The sequence below is a fragment of the Arvicola amphibius genome, chromosome 1 (assembly GCF_903992535.2).
Source record: "Arvicola amphibius chromosome 1, mArvAmp1.2, whole genome shotgun sequence".
Taxonomy (NCBI): Eukaryota; Metazoa; Chordata; class Mammalia; order Rodentia; family Cricetidae; genus Arvicola; species Arvicola amphibius.
Genome location: NC_052047.1, coordinates 12,515,552 through 12,532,565, shown reverse-complemented (window position 1 = coordinate 12,532,565; position 17,014 = coordinate 12,515,552). Strand labels below are relative to the sequence as shown.

General features: G+C 46.8%; 1 protein-coding gene across 3 annotated transcripts in view; it reads left to right on the top strand.

The window, feature by feature from the left end:
* Septin11 (septin 11) overlaps positions 1 to 17,014 on the top strand; it is an 86,935-nt gene that overhangs the window by 48,387 nt on the left and 21,534 nt on the right. For all 3 annotated transcript variants that reach the window (XM_038348760.1, XM_038348751.1, XM_038348742.2), the window contains exons 3-5: positions 6,449 to 6,644; positions 13,233 to 13,419; positions 16,097 to 16,258. In XM_038348760.1, coding sequence (XP_038204688.1) covers positions 6,449 to 6,644; positions 13,233 to 13,419; positions 16,097 to 16,258 — 545 coding nt within the window. The remainder of the gene's footprint in view (positions 1 to 6,448; positions 6,645 to 13,232; positions 13,420 to 16,096; positions 16,259 to 17,014) is intronic.

Here is a 17,014-nt window from a genome sequence, read left to right as displayed (position 1 = left end):
TCTGTAATCTTGATTAAAAACTGCTCCTGAAATGCTCTTACTGAAGAGCCCTGAGCCCGTTTGCCGCAGAATTTTGTTGCTATAGTCTCCTTTGCATAATCCTCAAGACACCACTCTGAGACAGGAGCATTTCTCCGTGTGGCCGCGTGAACCATCCCCCACCCCAAACCTAACAGGATGGGTTAGACTGATTTCCTGGCTAAGTGAGGTGAAATCAGAAAGGTTTGCCTTCAGTGTGAGAAGCATGCTGGCTCACCCAGAGGAGGGACAGTAGGGGAGTGGATGCTTTTCTTCGGGAGCCTGTTGCATGTAGCCGGTGTGCAGAGGGTGTGGAAGTCAGCAATGTAGAATGTGACACTTGGCCAGCACTCTGGGCCAGCTTGCTCCCTGGCACTGTGTTTTAAACCGCGGATAAGAGAATGGCAGGAAAGATGTGGTCAAAGCGGCCACCTCCTGTGTCTCTTTTTCTCGCTATGTGGAAGCCTTTTGATGGTGAATGAGGCCCTCGTGAATGACAGTTACTTCTACAGAATGGCATAAGTGAGTTGTCTTTTGGCACGTGCTCTTTGCAGAGGAGGGCAGTTCTTCGTTAGTGTAGCAATTTACTGGTTTTGTATTGAAAAGTGTGCTAGATTTTAATTCTGAGCCAATTACTATTCTGACTTCCCGACCAAGCCTTCCCAAAGCCCTTTCCAAAATGGTTCCGTGAATTGATCTGAGATTGGTGCCATGGCTCCTGCATTAGAACGAGAGCTGTCTTGTGGGGTCTGACTTGCTATCGGGCAGGATCTAAGTGGGTATGCATACAGTGGCTTAGTGACGGACCTCTCCTGGTAGAGCAGTTTTGATGCAGATTTCTTTATGTTAATGCTGTCCTGTGAGGTTAGAAAGAGCACCTGCCATGTCACCTCTCCTGTTTGCTTCAGTTCAGAACCCCTGGATAAGCTTGGTGCATAATGCAGGCTTTCATGATTCCAGTTTATCTCTGAGATGGAGATGGAGGCAAGGAGCTCATGGGCCAGCTAGTCTGGCATGCACAGCCGGAAAACAACAGAAACCCTGGTCCAAACAAAGTGGAAAGACCAAGGCTTTCACACATAGGTGCTGCCACTGACACACATGGATGTGTACACACACACACACACACACACACACACAGATAGAACACAGCTGCCTCCTGGAATGGAAGTATGTGGTCAGAACACTGTCTACTTCTTGATCTTGCTTTCTTCTAGTAGCTTGTTTGTGTTTTTGCTTGCTTTTCCTTCTAGCTGTCTGACTTCCAGCAGTTACCAGCTTAACAATGGAGGGAAGGAACAAACCATTCCCTGACAGATCACTGGACATCACAGATTTTTCTGAGTGTGGTGTCACATGCCCAGCCTGGCTGGGAGTGGAGGTCCATCTACTCCCAACCACAAGTGTTCCCTAAGGAAAGAAAGGCTTTACCAGAAGGGAAAGGCGTGTGGGGCCCCACACCCTGGACAGATAAGGACCACTCACAGGTGACAGGTGTTTTGATTTACACAAAGGATCACACTGTTTCCACGCTTTAATTTTTTTTTCACACCATAATAAATCTGGATACACTTCCAAGATGGAATGTGATCCTTCAGGTTTTCCAGATTTCTTTTCACTACGATTTGGCTGTGGTTTGAGTCTGTCCCCCAAGAGTTCATGTGCTGGGGACCTAGGCTGGGTGTCAGTACTGAGACGTTGCAGGACCTTTAAGAATGGGCCGTCTGTGACAGGCACTTAGGTTTTGCCTTCAGAAGGGAGGAGAGTGGTTCTCCTGGGTCTCTGTGCCTGGCCTTCTGAGAGGGCATGACAGGGATTTTTTTCTGGCCATTCCTCATCCTCTGGCTTTCTGTCTGGCCATGAGTTCTCTTATATGTATTCATGTTGTATGTATGTCCATGTTGTCATGACATTTGTCATTATTAGATCCTCATTGGCACCAAATTGAGGCTGGCACCATGCCTTCAGACCTCCACAAATGTGAGCTAAACACACTTTCTATAAAATTATTCTGTCTCAGGCCTTTTATTGTAGTAACAGAAATTGACTGATGCAGGACTGATGTGGAGACAGACACTGGATGACACCTTATACCGATAGGCCACAACCACGTTGTGTTACACAGATTTATAGAAATGGGTTAATTTAAGATATAAGAGCTAGCCAACAAGAAGCATGAGCTAAAGGCCAGGCAGTGTTATAATACAGTTTCTGTGTGATTATTTTGGGCCTGTGTGGCTAAGAATGGAACAAGCAGCCTCCCACTACAGAGTCCTGTCCCTAGTAGATTGTCTGTTAATCAGTCAGGTGGCACTTTGAATGTAATGCCCCCCCCCCCAGCATCATAGGGAGTGGCACTATTAGAAGGTGGGGCCTTGTTGGAGGAAGTGTGTCTCTGTGGGGTCGGTTTTGAGGTCTTCTATGCTCAAGCTATGCCTAGTTCAGTTCACTTCCTGTTGCCTTTGGATCAAGATGTAGAACTCTCAACTCCTCCAGCACCATGCCTGCCTATGTGACACCATGTCCTACCATGATAATGGACTGAACCTCAGAACTGTAAACCAGCCCCACTTAAATGCTTTCCCTTATAAGAGTTTCTGTGGTCACAGTGTCTCTTCACAGCAGTAGAAACCCTAACTAAGACAATCAGCATACAAGCAAAACACTCAGACACATCAAATAAAAATAAATCTTTTTTACAAAGGAGGAAAAAAAAAAAGACATGGTTTTGCTTTAGGGAAACTTCAAGGTACAGACAGGGCCTTGCATTTAGAATTTAGACTGAAGGTTCAAAAGCCAGTGCATTAAAAATCTCACCTATGCCAGGCATGGTGGTGTGGGCCTCTAAGCCTTACGTTTGAGAGGCAGAGGCATGAGATTGCAAGTCTGAGGCTTACCTGTGCTATATAGTGAGTTTAAAACCAGCCTAGGCTACAAAGCAAGACCTTGTCAAAACAAGAGATAGCACATGCCTTGGGTCCCAGCACTCTGGAAGGCAAAGGTCTGCAGATCTACGGAGTTCAAGGCCAGCCAGGGCTATACCATGAGACCCTGTCTCAAAAACATGAGACAAACAAAAGACATCTGAACAGTTAGCTAAGAGATGGAGCACTTGTAGAGCCTGAACAGGACCTCAGAACTGCAAAAGACAAACCCCTCTTGGTTCTGTGACCCTGCTGCCGTGTCCCACTGACTGCTCTTGGTGAACCAACCTTGGTTAGTGTTGCTGTGTCTAATTACAGCCCTTAAAAGCGCAGAGAGATCACAGACTAGGAAGCCAAACACTTGGAAATTCAGAGGAAAGTGGTTTTTACAACCAGTTGATTAACTCTGTGCTGTAAGGAGGGTCCAGAATGCTAATTGTTCACAATTTCCGCCTTAATATAGAAGATCACTCAACAGCCATATCTTTTTAAAAAGATGATGGGTGGCATCCCCAAGTCGCACTAGCGGAAGTCATCCTCAGCTAGTAAAAGAGAAAGTAACTGCAGTCTCAGGTAGAATCCTTGCCTTGTAAGTGGAAGTTTTATTGCTGCCCTCGGGGAAACATGAGAGAGAAGTAGGTCTCTCTATGACAACCTTTGACATGGTGGGAACTTCTGGGATGGGGGCCCTGCTTGCCTCTTTGTTGATGTCCTGCGGGGACAGTTTTCAGGGACCCAAACAGTCCCTGCACAACACATATGCACAGTGGCGTGGGCACTGCCACCAACAGGCTGCCCAGCACAGTCTGATCTTCTTATCTGTGTCTCTCACACAATACTTTTGTTCTGCTCATGGCTAATTTGTGAGGAAGGGAATCATGGCCATGGGCTTGGGAAGGGCCATTCATGAAGAAGCAGACTGGCTTATGTTTTTTTATACTGGGGTGTGTGTGTGTGTGTGTGTGTGTGTGTGTGTGTGTGTTACTATGCATGAGAAAATGCATTTTCAGCAAAGTAAGGAAGACCAAACCCAGTCTCAAATGCTATCCGGCCAGACGCAGAGCCATCTGGAGCGACATCCAGGCAATAACCGAGGCGCAAGCTGTCAACAGTTTGTTGTTGTTCACCCTGCCATCCCCACACCTATCCTCATTAGGATGCTGAGTCCTCAAACACCAGCTTTATAACTCCCGTCTAGTATTGCCCTTCTGTATCAACCTGTTCTCATCTCCATGAGTTCGTAGCCCTCCCTCCCTTGTCATCTCGGCCTGTTTACTTCCCTTGCCATGACAGTGTGCTGACTGTCTCTTCTTGAGAAGAGCTCTACTTGGATGTCTCTCCTATGCAGCACTGTAGCTGCCAGGCTTCTGTGGTTGTCTTTGGGTCAGAGGCCAAGATGTCGTCCTGTTTTCTGTGGCAACTCACGAGGTCACAGGGGAGAAGGTGTGGTCTTGCTCAGGAGAACAGTGTGGCTGTGGCAGACACTTCAAATGACAATCCCCTAGCTTGCCCTTAGCAACGTCCGGTTGGTATTTGGTTACATTCTAGACCAGATTCTAAGATATGAGAGAACACCGTATCAGCCTAGTTCATTGTTATATTCCTAGAGCTTGGCACAGAGCTGAGTACATAGTAGGCACTGGAAAAATACTGGCTGGCTGAGGGCTGATGAGGGAGGAAATTCTATCCATCAGGGACACACTGGGGAAGGTTAAAGAGTAAGGAAAATGCACTCTAGCAACTTTTTATTGAAGAAACGAATCAATGCTAAGTGGCAAGCCACATCAGGCTGCGCATCAGAAAAGGCCCAAACCAGAAAGCGCCATCCGACTTTATTTTACATTGTGTCGAGAAGCGGTGTTTGCAACAGTGTAAAAGCTCTCATCACTCAGTTTTGTCCATACTGTGAGAGAGTTGCCGTAAGGCTATGGATTCTAGAATTTCTCCTTTCCCCGTGGGCTCTCACCATCTGAAAAATGACTCCAGCTTCCCTTCAGGAGAGGGACTGCAGGAAGGGTTGCCAGGTCGGGGATAGGGATTGCTGGGGGGCTGATAGATGTTGAGTCTAAGAGGACATTCTGCTGACTGCTTTGAAAAGGGTGATCTCGATCGCTCCCTCCTCCTCTTGCTAATCATATCAGCACCCAGCCGGCCTTGGCAGCACATGGGCAGCGACAGGCTCAGTTCCCTGTCCCATAGCTCCGAGACGGAGTAGATAAACTGAAGTTATGAGAGATTTTGCATGGTCCTAAGCTGGAGGTTTAGAATCCTCAGTTTATCCTGGCTTCACATTTGGCTCTCCCTTCCTGGTGCAGTTGTTTTGGTGCCCTTCCCTCTGCTTTGTGCCTATGAGGAGCCCGGCACGCAGCCTTGGCTTGAAATAGCACTGTAAATCAATAAGGCGGTTGCTTTAAGTTGTGCTTAAAATATCATCACAACTGTGGCCATGAAATCCGTAAACTAGTATTTGTTATCTTGATTTTAGCTCAGTAGAGGGGAGGAGAAAAGGTGGGGAGAGCAAAGAAATTGACAAAGATGCCGAGCCATAGCTATAATAGATAATCAGAATAACTGTGAACACTAGGACCATAGACTCTAGGTTCGAACTCTGGCTCTGCCACTTTATGCTGTGACTTTAAGAAAGATATTCGGAGCCTTAGTGCTTTGTCTGCCAGTGCAGGAAATTCCAGTGCCTAGGTGATGGAGGAACAGGGAGTATAAACGAGGGTCTGTGTGTGACCTCCTGTCTAGGTGATGGGGGAACAGGGAGTATAAACGAGGGTCTGTGTGTGACCTCCTGTCTAGGTGATGGGGGAACAGGGAGTATAAATGAGGGTCTGTGTGTGGCCTCCTGTCTAGGTGATGGGGGAACAGGGAGTATAAATGAGGGACTGTGTGGGACCTCCTATCTTGGGCCTGGCACAAAGTAGCAACTTAGCAACTTTGGTGATTATTGTTATCAAAGAATTGTTTTGAAACATATACATTTTTAAATATTAAATGCACTAATGTATCTTTCCTTGATTAATCTTTTCAGGCCAATTCAGGAGAAAAAGAGATAGTTTTTATCCTTGTGGTATACAAAGTGGCCATAGGCAGAATCACAGGTACTGACTATCTAGGGGTTAGAAATATCCTTTTTTTCAACCCAGGGCCTCATGTGTGCCAGGCAGGTCTGCCACTAAGCTGTATCCCTAGCCATTTCTGTTTACTTCTTATTCTCAGGCAGTCTTGCTAAGTTGTTCAACGTGTAACCCTGCTATCACAGCCTCCTGTGTTGCTGGGATAGGAAGTCTGCACCATCAGGCCTGGCTACTAGAAAATATCCTGATCTGTGACTTCAAGCCCTCTTCTGCTGAATAGTTTATAGATTTAGAGGCTCTCCTAAAGAAGTGTTCAACCCATAGATCATCCATAGAAAGAACTATGGGAGTCACAGTGGAATTTCCAGGAATATTGCCCTCCCCGCCTAACCCAGTTTTGGTTTTCTTTTTGTGGTTATATAGGTGAGACGGGTATTGGCAAATCCACGTTGATGGACACGTTATTCAACACCAAGTTTGAAAGTGACCCCGCTACTCACAACGAGCCAGGTGTCCGGTTAAAAGCCAGAAGTTACGAACTCCAGGAAAGCAACGTACGGCTGAAGCTAACCATTGTCGACACGGTGGGATTTGGAGACCAGATTAATAAAGATGACAGGTAAGTCTGAAGATTTTTGTAGTGTAGACATGGTCAGGAGATAGGCAGCTCAAGGAAACTCCATCTCAAGGAAGGTCCATCCCAGATACATTCAGAGGCCTAGAAGAAGACTCTGGTTGCAGAATTACCAACTAGTGTCTGAATAACAAACAACTGGGGGACCAGGGAGTTGAGCCTAATGAGGAATTTGGATCAATTGAATGAATTAAAATTTCCTCTATGCAAAGAGGATTACCTAACTAGGTAATTTATACTACAAATTCCTGTGTATGCGTGGGAAAATAACTCTTAAGAAAGAAATGAAATGTTTTAAAAGCATTTGGCACGGTGGTTTGTGCACTGGTAGCAGTTACTCAATACCGATGGATTCTGTGTGGTCCTAAAATCTGGCCCTGACTCATCACATAAACTTGAAGCTATACTGTAAAATACTGCAGCGAGTTTTTATTCTGGGAAACACCAGCCCATTTGTAAAGTCACAGAAATGTGGGTCTTCCCCATGAGTGACTATTTGCCTCTCTTTGAGGAAAGCTGTTAATTCTTAAAACTTGCCAGAGAGGCCAGGCGGTGTTGGCGCACGCCTTTAATCCCAGCACTCGGGAGGCAGAGGCAGGCGGATCTCTGTGAGTTCGAGACCAGCCTGGTCTACAAGACCTAGCTCCAGGACAGGCTCTAAAGCTGCAGAGAAACCCTGTCTCAAAAAAAAAAAAAAAAAACCTTGCCAGAGAGCCATGATGTGTATGTTAACTGTCCTCAGGGCCACATCCTCTCCCCTCTTGGTCAGTGACCCTGGTCTTCCATCTTCACTTCAGACGTTTAACTGTTTAAAATGTTCCACTTGTTCTCAAACTGTGAACTGAGTCTTTGGTCCATAACCCCCTGCTTTAGTTTCCCTGTGAAGTGGGTTTCCTTGCAGGTTGGCCAAACCAACTAGAGAAAACCTCATTTCTACCACCAATGCCTATGGCAGCCTTATAATTTATAGAAAACCACGAGACCAAGGCCAGGCCATGTAGATTTTATGGTCCTTCCAGGGGGTGGACAACTAACATGGGTATTCTGCTTGCCCCAGGATGCCTCCCCTGTCTCCATCAGTAGCAGACTGCCTGCGTTCTCAGTGTGGAGGCCTCTAGACCTCCAGGAGTTATGCTCGTACAAAAAGCGATTTAAGAAGGCTGAAACCATCTCGGGCCCAAAGATGATTCTAGACACATTTTGGATAGTGACGGCATTTATAGGGCTATCTCACCCCTTTTGGATAGTGACGGCATTATGGGGCTGTCTTACTACTTTTCATGTTCAAAAGTTGTGGGATGTTTTTCTTTTTCTTTTTTTTTTTTCTTTTTTTTTTTATTTCTTTAGACTTTTTTATTGCTTTATAAATAATACCATTCAAAATTTCCACCTCCTTCCCTTCTCTTATTTCCCCCCTGCTTCCCCACTCCCCCTTCCCCCTCCAGGTACCACAGGCAAGGTACCCTGCCCTGTGGGAAGTCCAAGGCCCTCCCCCCTCCATCCAGGCCTAGGAAGGTGTGCATCCAAACAGACTAGGATCCCAAGTGGGATGTTTTTCTTACAAAATGTGTCTGTGACAGAGTTTTAAAAAATCCTTCCCTCGATGGTGTGTGTATTTCTGTGGATGTATTCTGTAAAGTGGAGTTCGAAATCTTTTTGTGTAGGAATGCTTGTCGTCTAGATACATTGTAACAGTACCCAGTAGAAGTAAGTGCGCAGTTCCTGACAGAAATGTGTCATTCATTCTTTAGCTGAGCAATGCGGTCTGTTTTATCTGCAGAGTACTTTAAACACTCGCAGTAGACACTGTCCCGTGATAACGCGGGCAACTGTTACTTTAGTGAAAAGGACTTGGTTTGCCTATGATCAAAGTAGGGCCATCTGTACTGCCCTGGGGAAGGGCCAGCCAGGCTCTGTCTGACCTCCCTCTGACTTTCAGCGCCTAGACGTGGTGGTGGGGAGGTTGTGTCTGAAGACCATTTTAATGTGAAGTGCAACACGTGAGGAGAAAATCCTGGGGACTAGGAGAAGGGCACACTTGCATTATGGGAGCTGGAGACAGCCAGCATCTGTTCCCTGTGCTGTACAGAACTATGCACAGTGGAAAGCCTGTCTCTTGTCTCTTTGTGGGATAGATTTCTTCTGGGAGTTGGGGAATTTCGTGTTTATGTGTTCCCTGGCTGGATTCTTGTCGGGCTTCCCACAGGACTGAACAGCGGCCTCTGCCTAACATCTGTAGAAGGACCATGGCTTTTCCAGCTTGCAGTCATTGCCTCAACACCGCCCCTGGTTTTCTTTTGCCTCACCCTAACCCAGACTTCCCCTCAGACTGGTTTTCACTGGCCGGCAACAAGCTGCCGAATAGCTAAGCTAGCACATGCAGATCCTCATATCTGCATCTGGAGTCCTCTTTAAGAAATGAGCTGACTCATTTGGGTCAAATAATAGTTTCCAAGGAGACTCCGAAGACAGGAAGTGTGATTTTAACCTAACCTAGATACCAATTATTTTTTCCTATTTAATTTCTTGACAACTCTTGCATAACCTCTTTGAATGACTTTTGAAGCTCTAGACCCGTGCCTCAAAAGGCATTGTTGACAATTGACTATAAACCTAAATGGCTTATCTAAAAACAGTTGCTGGACAGTCTCTTTCCATCAGAATATTGGTAGTGGGATATGCATTTTTGCATCAGTGTGTAACCGTATAGGAAGGGATGCACTTTCTCAAAGCCAGGCTTATCTTTTTTTTCTATTAGGCAAGCTTTTCTGCCATAGAGTCAGGACCTCAGGAATGTCCCAGTGTGTTTATAGACTTGGGACGTGTCGGCGTTCTTGGAACATTATCTGCCCCTGCCCTGGCTAGCTAGAAGGAGGCAGGAAGAGGGGTCTGGGAGGATTTCCTGTTATGTTTAAGTCTTGTTTAAGGACTTCCTTGCTCTGGCTGTCTGTGCTCATGGATGAGGGGAGGGGGTGTGGAGAGGCAAGAGCCAGCACAGTCTTGCTCCCTAACTAGAATCAGACTCATTTGCCCCACCTTTGGGAGGTGCCATGAACTATAAGGTACCTACCTGCCTGGAAAGTGGACAGTCCAGCCCACCGAGAGAATCTCCGTCTCCACCACAGTTAGGAAACAGCAGGAAGTGCAGTGTTTGCCCTTCCAATTCAAGTTTCCAGCCAGCTTCCTGGTAGCAGCGTCCAGAGGTAAGGAAAACGGTCTTTGGTTAACAGATAGTGAGAGAAGAAGGAAAACGTGGTCACACATTAATCATGGGAAATGGGGTCAAATAATACTGCTGGCCATGTTGCAAGAATGATCATAGAAAAAATCCGCAGAGAACGGCTTTTCCCTGCGATTTGAGGGTGAACACATCTCATTTCACTGTGTCCTCATGGCTAGAAGCGTATGCGCAGAATGCACAGTGGGGAATGGTCCCTGAGAAGGAGATTATGTTCAGTATAGCAACCCCTTTGTTCTCACGCCTGCCTTCTGCTCACGTGATAGTCCAGACGGTGGACTCGCCACACAGAACTAGACAGGTGTCCTTTCTATAGCGATGGGGACAAAAGGCACTTAGGTTCCTCTCTCTTTCTGGGAGTGCAGAGAAGGGTGGAAGGGGTTGAGACACAGTGGGCTGCTTGTTTCAAGGAGACTGGGGAGAGAGTAGACCACTGGCCGGCCTGTTTCCCCGGAGGAAACTCTTCATTGTCTCATTCCCACAACGAAACTTTAGCCTAAGGAAATTGTTCTCCGAGTGCCCAGTGGCTTTTGTTTGTTTGTAATGATATCATTTCCTCTCTCCCTTTTTTCTTTTCGGTCCTTTTCCCCCCTCCTGGCACTTAGCTAGTGATGTTGGTGGGGACAGTTATATTTCACAGACTAGGCCTTTGCTCCCGTGTGCTAGCTGGAGATTTCATCCTTGTCTGGGAAGGAAAGGGGCTGCGTGTTGAACTCCAGGTTCTGGCACCCACAGGCTGACAATGGCAAGTGGGAGGAAAGGCTCCTATGGGGCGTAGAAGAGAAGACCCATCGGAAAGATTCAATAAGCAGTTGGGTGCAGGGATCTAAAACTCAATGGAAAGACTGGGCTGGAGGTAGACGGCTGTGGCTTGTCATCGAAGGGATGGTCAGAATAAATGTGGTTTTCCAGGGTAACCACAGAGGAAGGGAGGGTGAAGGGCTGGCAGGAGTTTGGTAGAAGCAGCAAAGGAGGCCTAAGGGACAAAGAGAGAAAAGGATCCCAGCTCTCCAAGCAATCTCCACCGTGCTCCCACCCCACTCCACCCAGCGTGGAGGCGGCTTAAGACCAGAAGCAATTAGTAGAAATCAGTAGAAAGCAGAACCAAGCTTGGAACTGCCCCTGAGACAAGGCAGGGACCGCCCAGACTCAGAATCAAGGAAGCAAGGACACACTGGTAGTATCTCCTTCTAGGTGGGGTAAGGGGCTGCTGACAAGAACAGCCTGCCCCAGTGTTAGGAAACCCTGCGGCGCAGCCCCCCAGACATGATGGGTGACCTCCTGGGCTGTCCACTTCCCCACAGGGTGGGGCTCAGTACTAGGGAAGTGGGTACTGAAAAGGGTGTGGAGTTCTTGGGGCGCTTTCTCTTCCCCCCTCCTTTAAAAAAAAAACCTCCAACCACTTTCCTTGGATTTACTGCATTCTGGGTTTATTTGTTTTACCTTTTTAAAGTCAGGGTCTCTTGTAGCCCAGGCTTGCCTGGAACTTGCGTAGCTGAGGCTGGCCTTGAACTCTTGGTCTTCCTTCATCTGCCTCCTGGTACTGGGATTAGAAGTGTGTACCAGGATCTCCTCAAGCTGTCATTTTGGTGCCTGGCTTATTTATGGGAAAGTGAAACACAGAAAGATTTAGGGATCGGTTCAAGGCCACGGGGCTGGTGACTGTGATGCTGGCTTTTGGGCGCAGGCACTTTGACCTGAATCCATGGTTCTCTTACACAACTACCTGAAAATGTCATCGAATGTGGGTATTGTTATGTAATGTGTACCTATATTTCAAAACTGAGAAACTAAAGATTCTTGTTATCAGCCGCTATCCTTTGCATTGGAGTTTTGGAATTCTAATTTTAATTGATGAGACATGGTCTACCTTTTTTTTTTAAACCTGTAGAGAGACTGTTTACATTCTGCCAGTGGATTATGATCAAATCATCAAAGAAGGAATACAGTGAGCAGTTGTTTGGTAGCTAGGTGTAGGAATGCATACATGTAGTCCGGGCACTCGGGAAACTAAGACAGGAATGCCACAAGTTTGATTGAGCAGAGGCTAGCCTGGGCAACATAGCAAGTCCAAGGCTAGCTACTTATCGAGACTTTGCCTCCAAACACCTAAACAAGGGGCTGTGGAGATGGCTCGTTCAATATAAGTGCCCACTATGCAAGCATGAGGATCTGAGTTCACCACCTAAAATACATACCAAAAATCATGTGTGGTGCTGTGGGCTGGTAATTCTAGTTCTGGGGAGGAGACACCAGCGGATCCCTGGTCCTCAGTGGCCAGCTAACATCCTGCCTGGCAAGCCCCAAGCCAGTCAGAGACCCTGTCCCAAAAGAGAAAGTGAATGGCTCTTGAGGAGCAGTGCCTGAAATTGCCCTCTAACCTACACGACACCACACCACACACACACACACACACACACACACACACACACACACACACACTCCCTTCCACTCTCCTTAGGTGGGACGTCTGCTTCATCCCACTGTAAGGTTTTGTGGCGTCCTGTGGGAGCTTTCGGTTTAATTTATGGGTCTGGGATCTGGGTGTTGAAAGACTTATTTTTTTACTACTGAACTGTTCTTACAAACTTATAGCAGAAAGTTAAGTCTGGAGAGAAGTAACGCCTTGCGTTCCTAACAGATCGATGCCTTTGCTGCTATAACAGAATCCCTCTGATTGGTTCCCTTAGAGACTGAAAGGGTTAATGGACCCGTTGCTTACTTCCTGAAGAATGTGTTTCTGATAGGCTGTTGATGATTTTCATGGCCAGGTAATAGACTCGTCCATAGTTGTCCAAGACAGAGTTAGCTGTGACTTGGTGTGGAGGGACAGGGAACAAAGTTATGGTTAGAGGACAGAGTTCTTAAATCACGGTTGCCCAGGCTCTTCCGTGTCTTGATGAACTTTCGGGAATGCAGAGAGTTCAGCCTGCGTTCCTCTAGGGGATGTGCAGAGGATCCAAGGGAAGCTGGGGTCAGCCATGTCCTGTTCTGAAGTCGCAGGCTGGTGTCTTTCCCTGCACCAACGCCAAGCAGGCATTAGAAGCTGTCAGAATCACTTTATTAAGATGGATTGTTTTAGAGGGTTGAGCTGAAGGACCTTGCGAGCAGAGGCATGCGGCACGTGAGGATGGATGTCTGGGGGCCCGTACAATGGCTGTGTGCTGCTGGAACACAGAGAACACAGAGAGGAGAGGCAGGAAGGTCAAGAACTTGGGTCCTGGCTCTTAGGGCAGAGTGAGTCACCCATAATGTTTCCCAGAAGACTGTTTGCCCCAACCTGCAAATTTTTTTGAGACTTAAAAAAATTGAAAAATTGTTGTTCTGCATTCTAGCTACAAGCCTATAGTGGAATATATTGATGCCCAGTTTGAGGCCTACTTGCAAGAGGAATTGAAAATTAAACGTTCTCTTTTCAACTACCATGACACAAGGATTCACGCCTGCCTTTACTTCATCGCCCCCACGGGCCACTCCCTGAAGTCCCTGGACCTGGTCACCATGAAGAAGCTAGACAGCAAGGTATTGGATGGAGTTCTATCCACTCTGACACTTTCTCTAAGGACCCGGGTTATTTTCTGGAATGTATGTAGCTGGGCTTTGTTAACGCTTTCTTTTTTTCTAGATTACAGAGATAGAGGTTGTCCGAATGAGATGAATGCCTAAAAACCTCTTCTGAGTGTTGGTCAAGAGAAGACAAAAGCAGCACACGGCCCTACACTTAGTTCTTAGACGGGGACTGGTAGATAAGCGTGGCGTCTATTTGCCCTCCTGGAGGCCTATAAAGCCCTGGCTATAATTTGAATTTAGAGTGATATCAGATTTTAATGTTTTGCCTGCTTGAGGACACTCAGCCTTCTAGATTTTTAACTGTACTCGTCTCAAGAAAATAAAGTCTACGTTTCGCTTTTGGCCCTGGGCCTGGCATATTTGTAGCCTCTGTTTCTACAGCTCTTGAAGGAAGGGGGGCTGTCGGTATGATATAATCTGATTCCAATTTTATAATTAACTTAGTTTTCTGTTTTAAAATAAACAGAAAACACTATGTTCTGAAATGGATGATACAAGGGCATCAGGAACAACCACAAACTAAGCTGTGGTACTTTCCCCGAGACTCTGAGCCCCTCTGGCACTCAGTGGAGATTCTCACTGGATGATCAAAGCTCTGGGATGTGTTTTTGGCTGTACCCACCCACTCCCTGCCCGCAAAAAAAAAAAAAAAAAAACCAAAAAACTGTTAAAGAGATTCTTTCTCTGCAGAGAACTAAAACATAGAGAGAATGTTCAGTAATTGACCTGTCCCCAAGCTCCTTTCTGAACCAGCCAGGCTCTTTGGGCTATACAGAAAGATACTCTACTGGCCTTAAAGTATTATTATTATTATTATTATTATTATTATTATTATTACCGCCACCACCATCCCCACCGGACTCTGCAAGGATAACAGACATTCTTCCTCATTCTATTCAATTCTCTGGACTTCAGTCCCTGGGAGTTTTACCTTGCCTCATCTTGGTAGTGGCAGATCCCACGTGGGGAGGGCTGCACCCCTTCTCCCTGGTCCTTGGAAACCCGCAGGCCCTTCTGCTCTCTAAGCATCCATTTGTTAGAGACATTCAGGAAAGGAGTTGAAAGGAAAAGGGAGAAACCAGAGGCCGAACAAACACAAACAAACCAGAGTCCAACCGCTAGGCAGATTCGACTTTTAGACAACACGGTATGATATTATCGGGGATCTGAGTGCTGTCTTTCAGTGCTGTTCCATTCAGTTTCATTGAGAAAGGTCAAGGGAAGAGTTAATCAGTTACGATCATTCTAGAAGATTGTAATTGCCTGCTCATGTGATGGTTGGGTGTCTCTATTTACCCTGGTCAGTTTGGCCAAGAAAGCCATGTTTTGTCTGTGTCTTTGCATCTCAGTCTGGTGTGTGCACAGGTAGTCAGTAAGCTTTGCCCCTCGGGTTCTGATCAAGCCTTTATTTGCTGTCAGGGACGCTCCCCTCCACTGGAGGAAGCCCAAGCCCATGGCATTTGGGAGGATGCGAGAGAGAGATTGAAGACAGACTTCACATCTCTCGTTCTGGTTTGTCAGGAGTTTCTGGTTTGGCCCTTGAAGGGGAAAAGCAAAAAATTCAAATGTGCCTGAAAGACCATGGGCTCGTGAACCGGGCGGAGAGTCTAGTCTAGAAAGCTGTCCATAGCATTCCCTAAAATCCCTGTGCCTGAGAGAGAGGGGGAGAGAGTTCAACTTTAACCACGAACTAAAAAAAAAAAAAAATGTCATTTCTGTTGACCCAGCACTCAGGAAGTGGAGATAGGAGAATCAGAGACCCAGCCAGCCTGGGTCCGGAGTGGGTTTGCCGCCATCTACGTGAGACCCTCTCTCGAAAGACTGCATCCTTTCAACGGGGTTTGGGGAGTAGGAAGTAACGTCCTACCTTGGGGCTTTGTGCCTGCATTCCCAGGTGTCCTGGCTCTTACCCTGGACTGTCTGTCATTAATGTCAAACTCTAAATGCTCCCCTGTTTGTAACTGAGACTGAAAGTGAGCCTTGCTGTTTTTGAGCCCATGCCAGCCTCAGACTTCCTGTGTAGCTGAGGATAGATAGCCTGGACCGCTTCATCCTCCTGACTCTGCCTCCTTAGTGCTGGCATTTGATGTGTGTGCCACCACGCTCCGGTGAGCCTGTTTTTGATCCTGGATGAAGAGGTCATTTGATAAAAACTGATTTTCAAAAGAATTAACTCTGAGAAAGAAAATTTTAAAAATAGGTCATTTAAAAATATTTTATTATTATTATTATTTTATTTTTGGTCTGATACTTAAATCCCCCAAATTTTCAGAAAGGAAAGGGGGTCGGTCCTGCATAGCTCCGATGATGCTCCGCTTTAGCAAACCACACCCCTGAAAGGATTCAGGAGTAGCCGTTTATTCACAGAGTGGCCTGACTCCCTCGTTGTCAATGCTGTAAAGTGGGAGGCGGTGCAGGAGAGGAAATTACAAGGTCGGTGTGGGATGCGAGGGTGGCAGTGTTCCGAGAGCGAGCTAGCTAAGCGGATCCTGGGCCTGCGTCTCACTTCTCATGGGTGTCTGGTCGTCAGCATCACCTGCATCCAGTGGTGCCCTGTAGCTTCTGTTTCTTTGTCCAGTTTTCTTTCTCGCAGCGGGATTGTGTGAACGTGAACATGCTTGCTTTGCAGGTGAACATCATTCCAATAATTGCAAAAGCGGACACCATTGCCAAGAACGAATTGCACAAATTCAAGAGCAAGATCATGAGTGAACTCGTCAGCAACGGAGTCCAGATTTATCAGTTCCCCACGGATGAGGAAACGGTGGCTGAGATTAATGCAACGATGAGCGTAAGTCGTCAGTCAGATGGGGAGCGGAGGGAGGCCTTCCAGAACGCGTGTAGTGGCAGCATCATCGCAGAGGGGCTGGAAAAGCCTGTGCTGCTGTCTTCAGTGGGACTCTAGCCCTGCTGTGGCTGTGAGTCATTTAACTAGCCAGTGCCTCAGTTTCCCCAGCTGTCAAGTAGGGAAGAGAGTCAGGATTGTTTTAGCTTTCTGCCCACCACTGATTTCTACGGGGAGTCTTTGTGACAATAGCCCAGGACCTCATACAAAGCCGCTCAAAGGAAGGAGCCCCTGCCCTGTCCATGCTGGCAGAAATATGGCTGCCTGCCTCCCTTTGCCTCAGTACTGCTTTCCCGTCTGAGCTGTTCCCCTGAATCCGCTGAAGGTGTCATCTCGCTGGCCAGGTTCTCCTGTAGCCCAGCTGGGTGTCAGACTCAAAGTATAGCCAAGGCTGACTTCATACTTTTGATCCTCCTGCCTCAGCCTCTTGAATGTTAGGGCATAAACCACCATGACTGGATCAGTTGCCTTTTCCCCTCAACCATAATTTATTTACCTATTTTGGGGAGTCATAAGGGCTTTTGTTTTTAAATTAATTTTTAGTGTACAGAAGTAATGGTTCTCAAAAGCATGTTTTCGTACTTTGCTCATATTAATGCCTACTGTGGAGAGCCAAGGAAGCCCCGAGCAGTGTGTAAGGGGCTATTGAAGTCCTGAGGGAATGTGTATTGTTGACTTAAGGGTGACAGTATCAAAGACCAC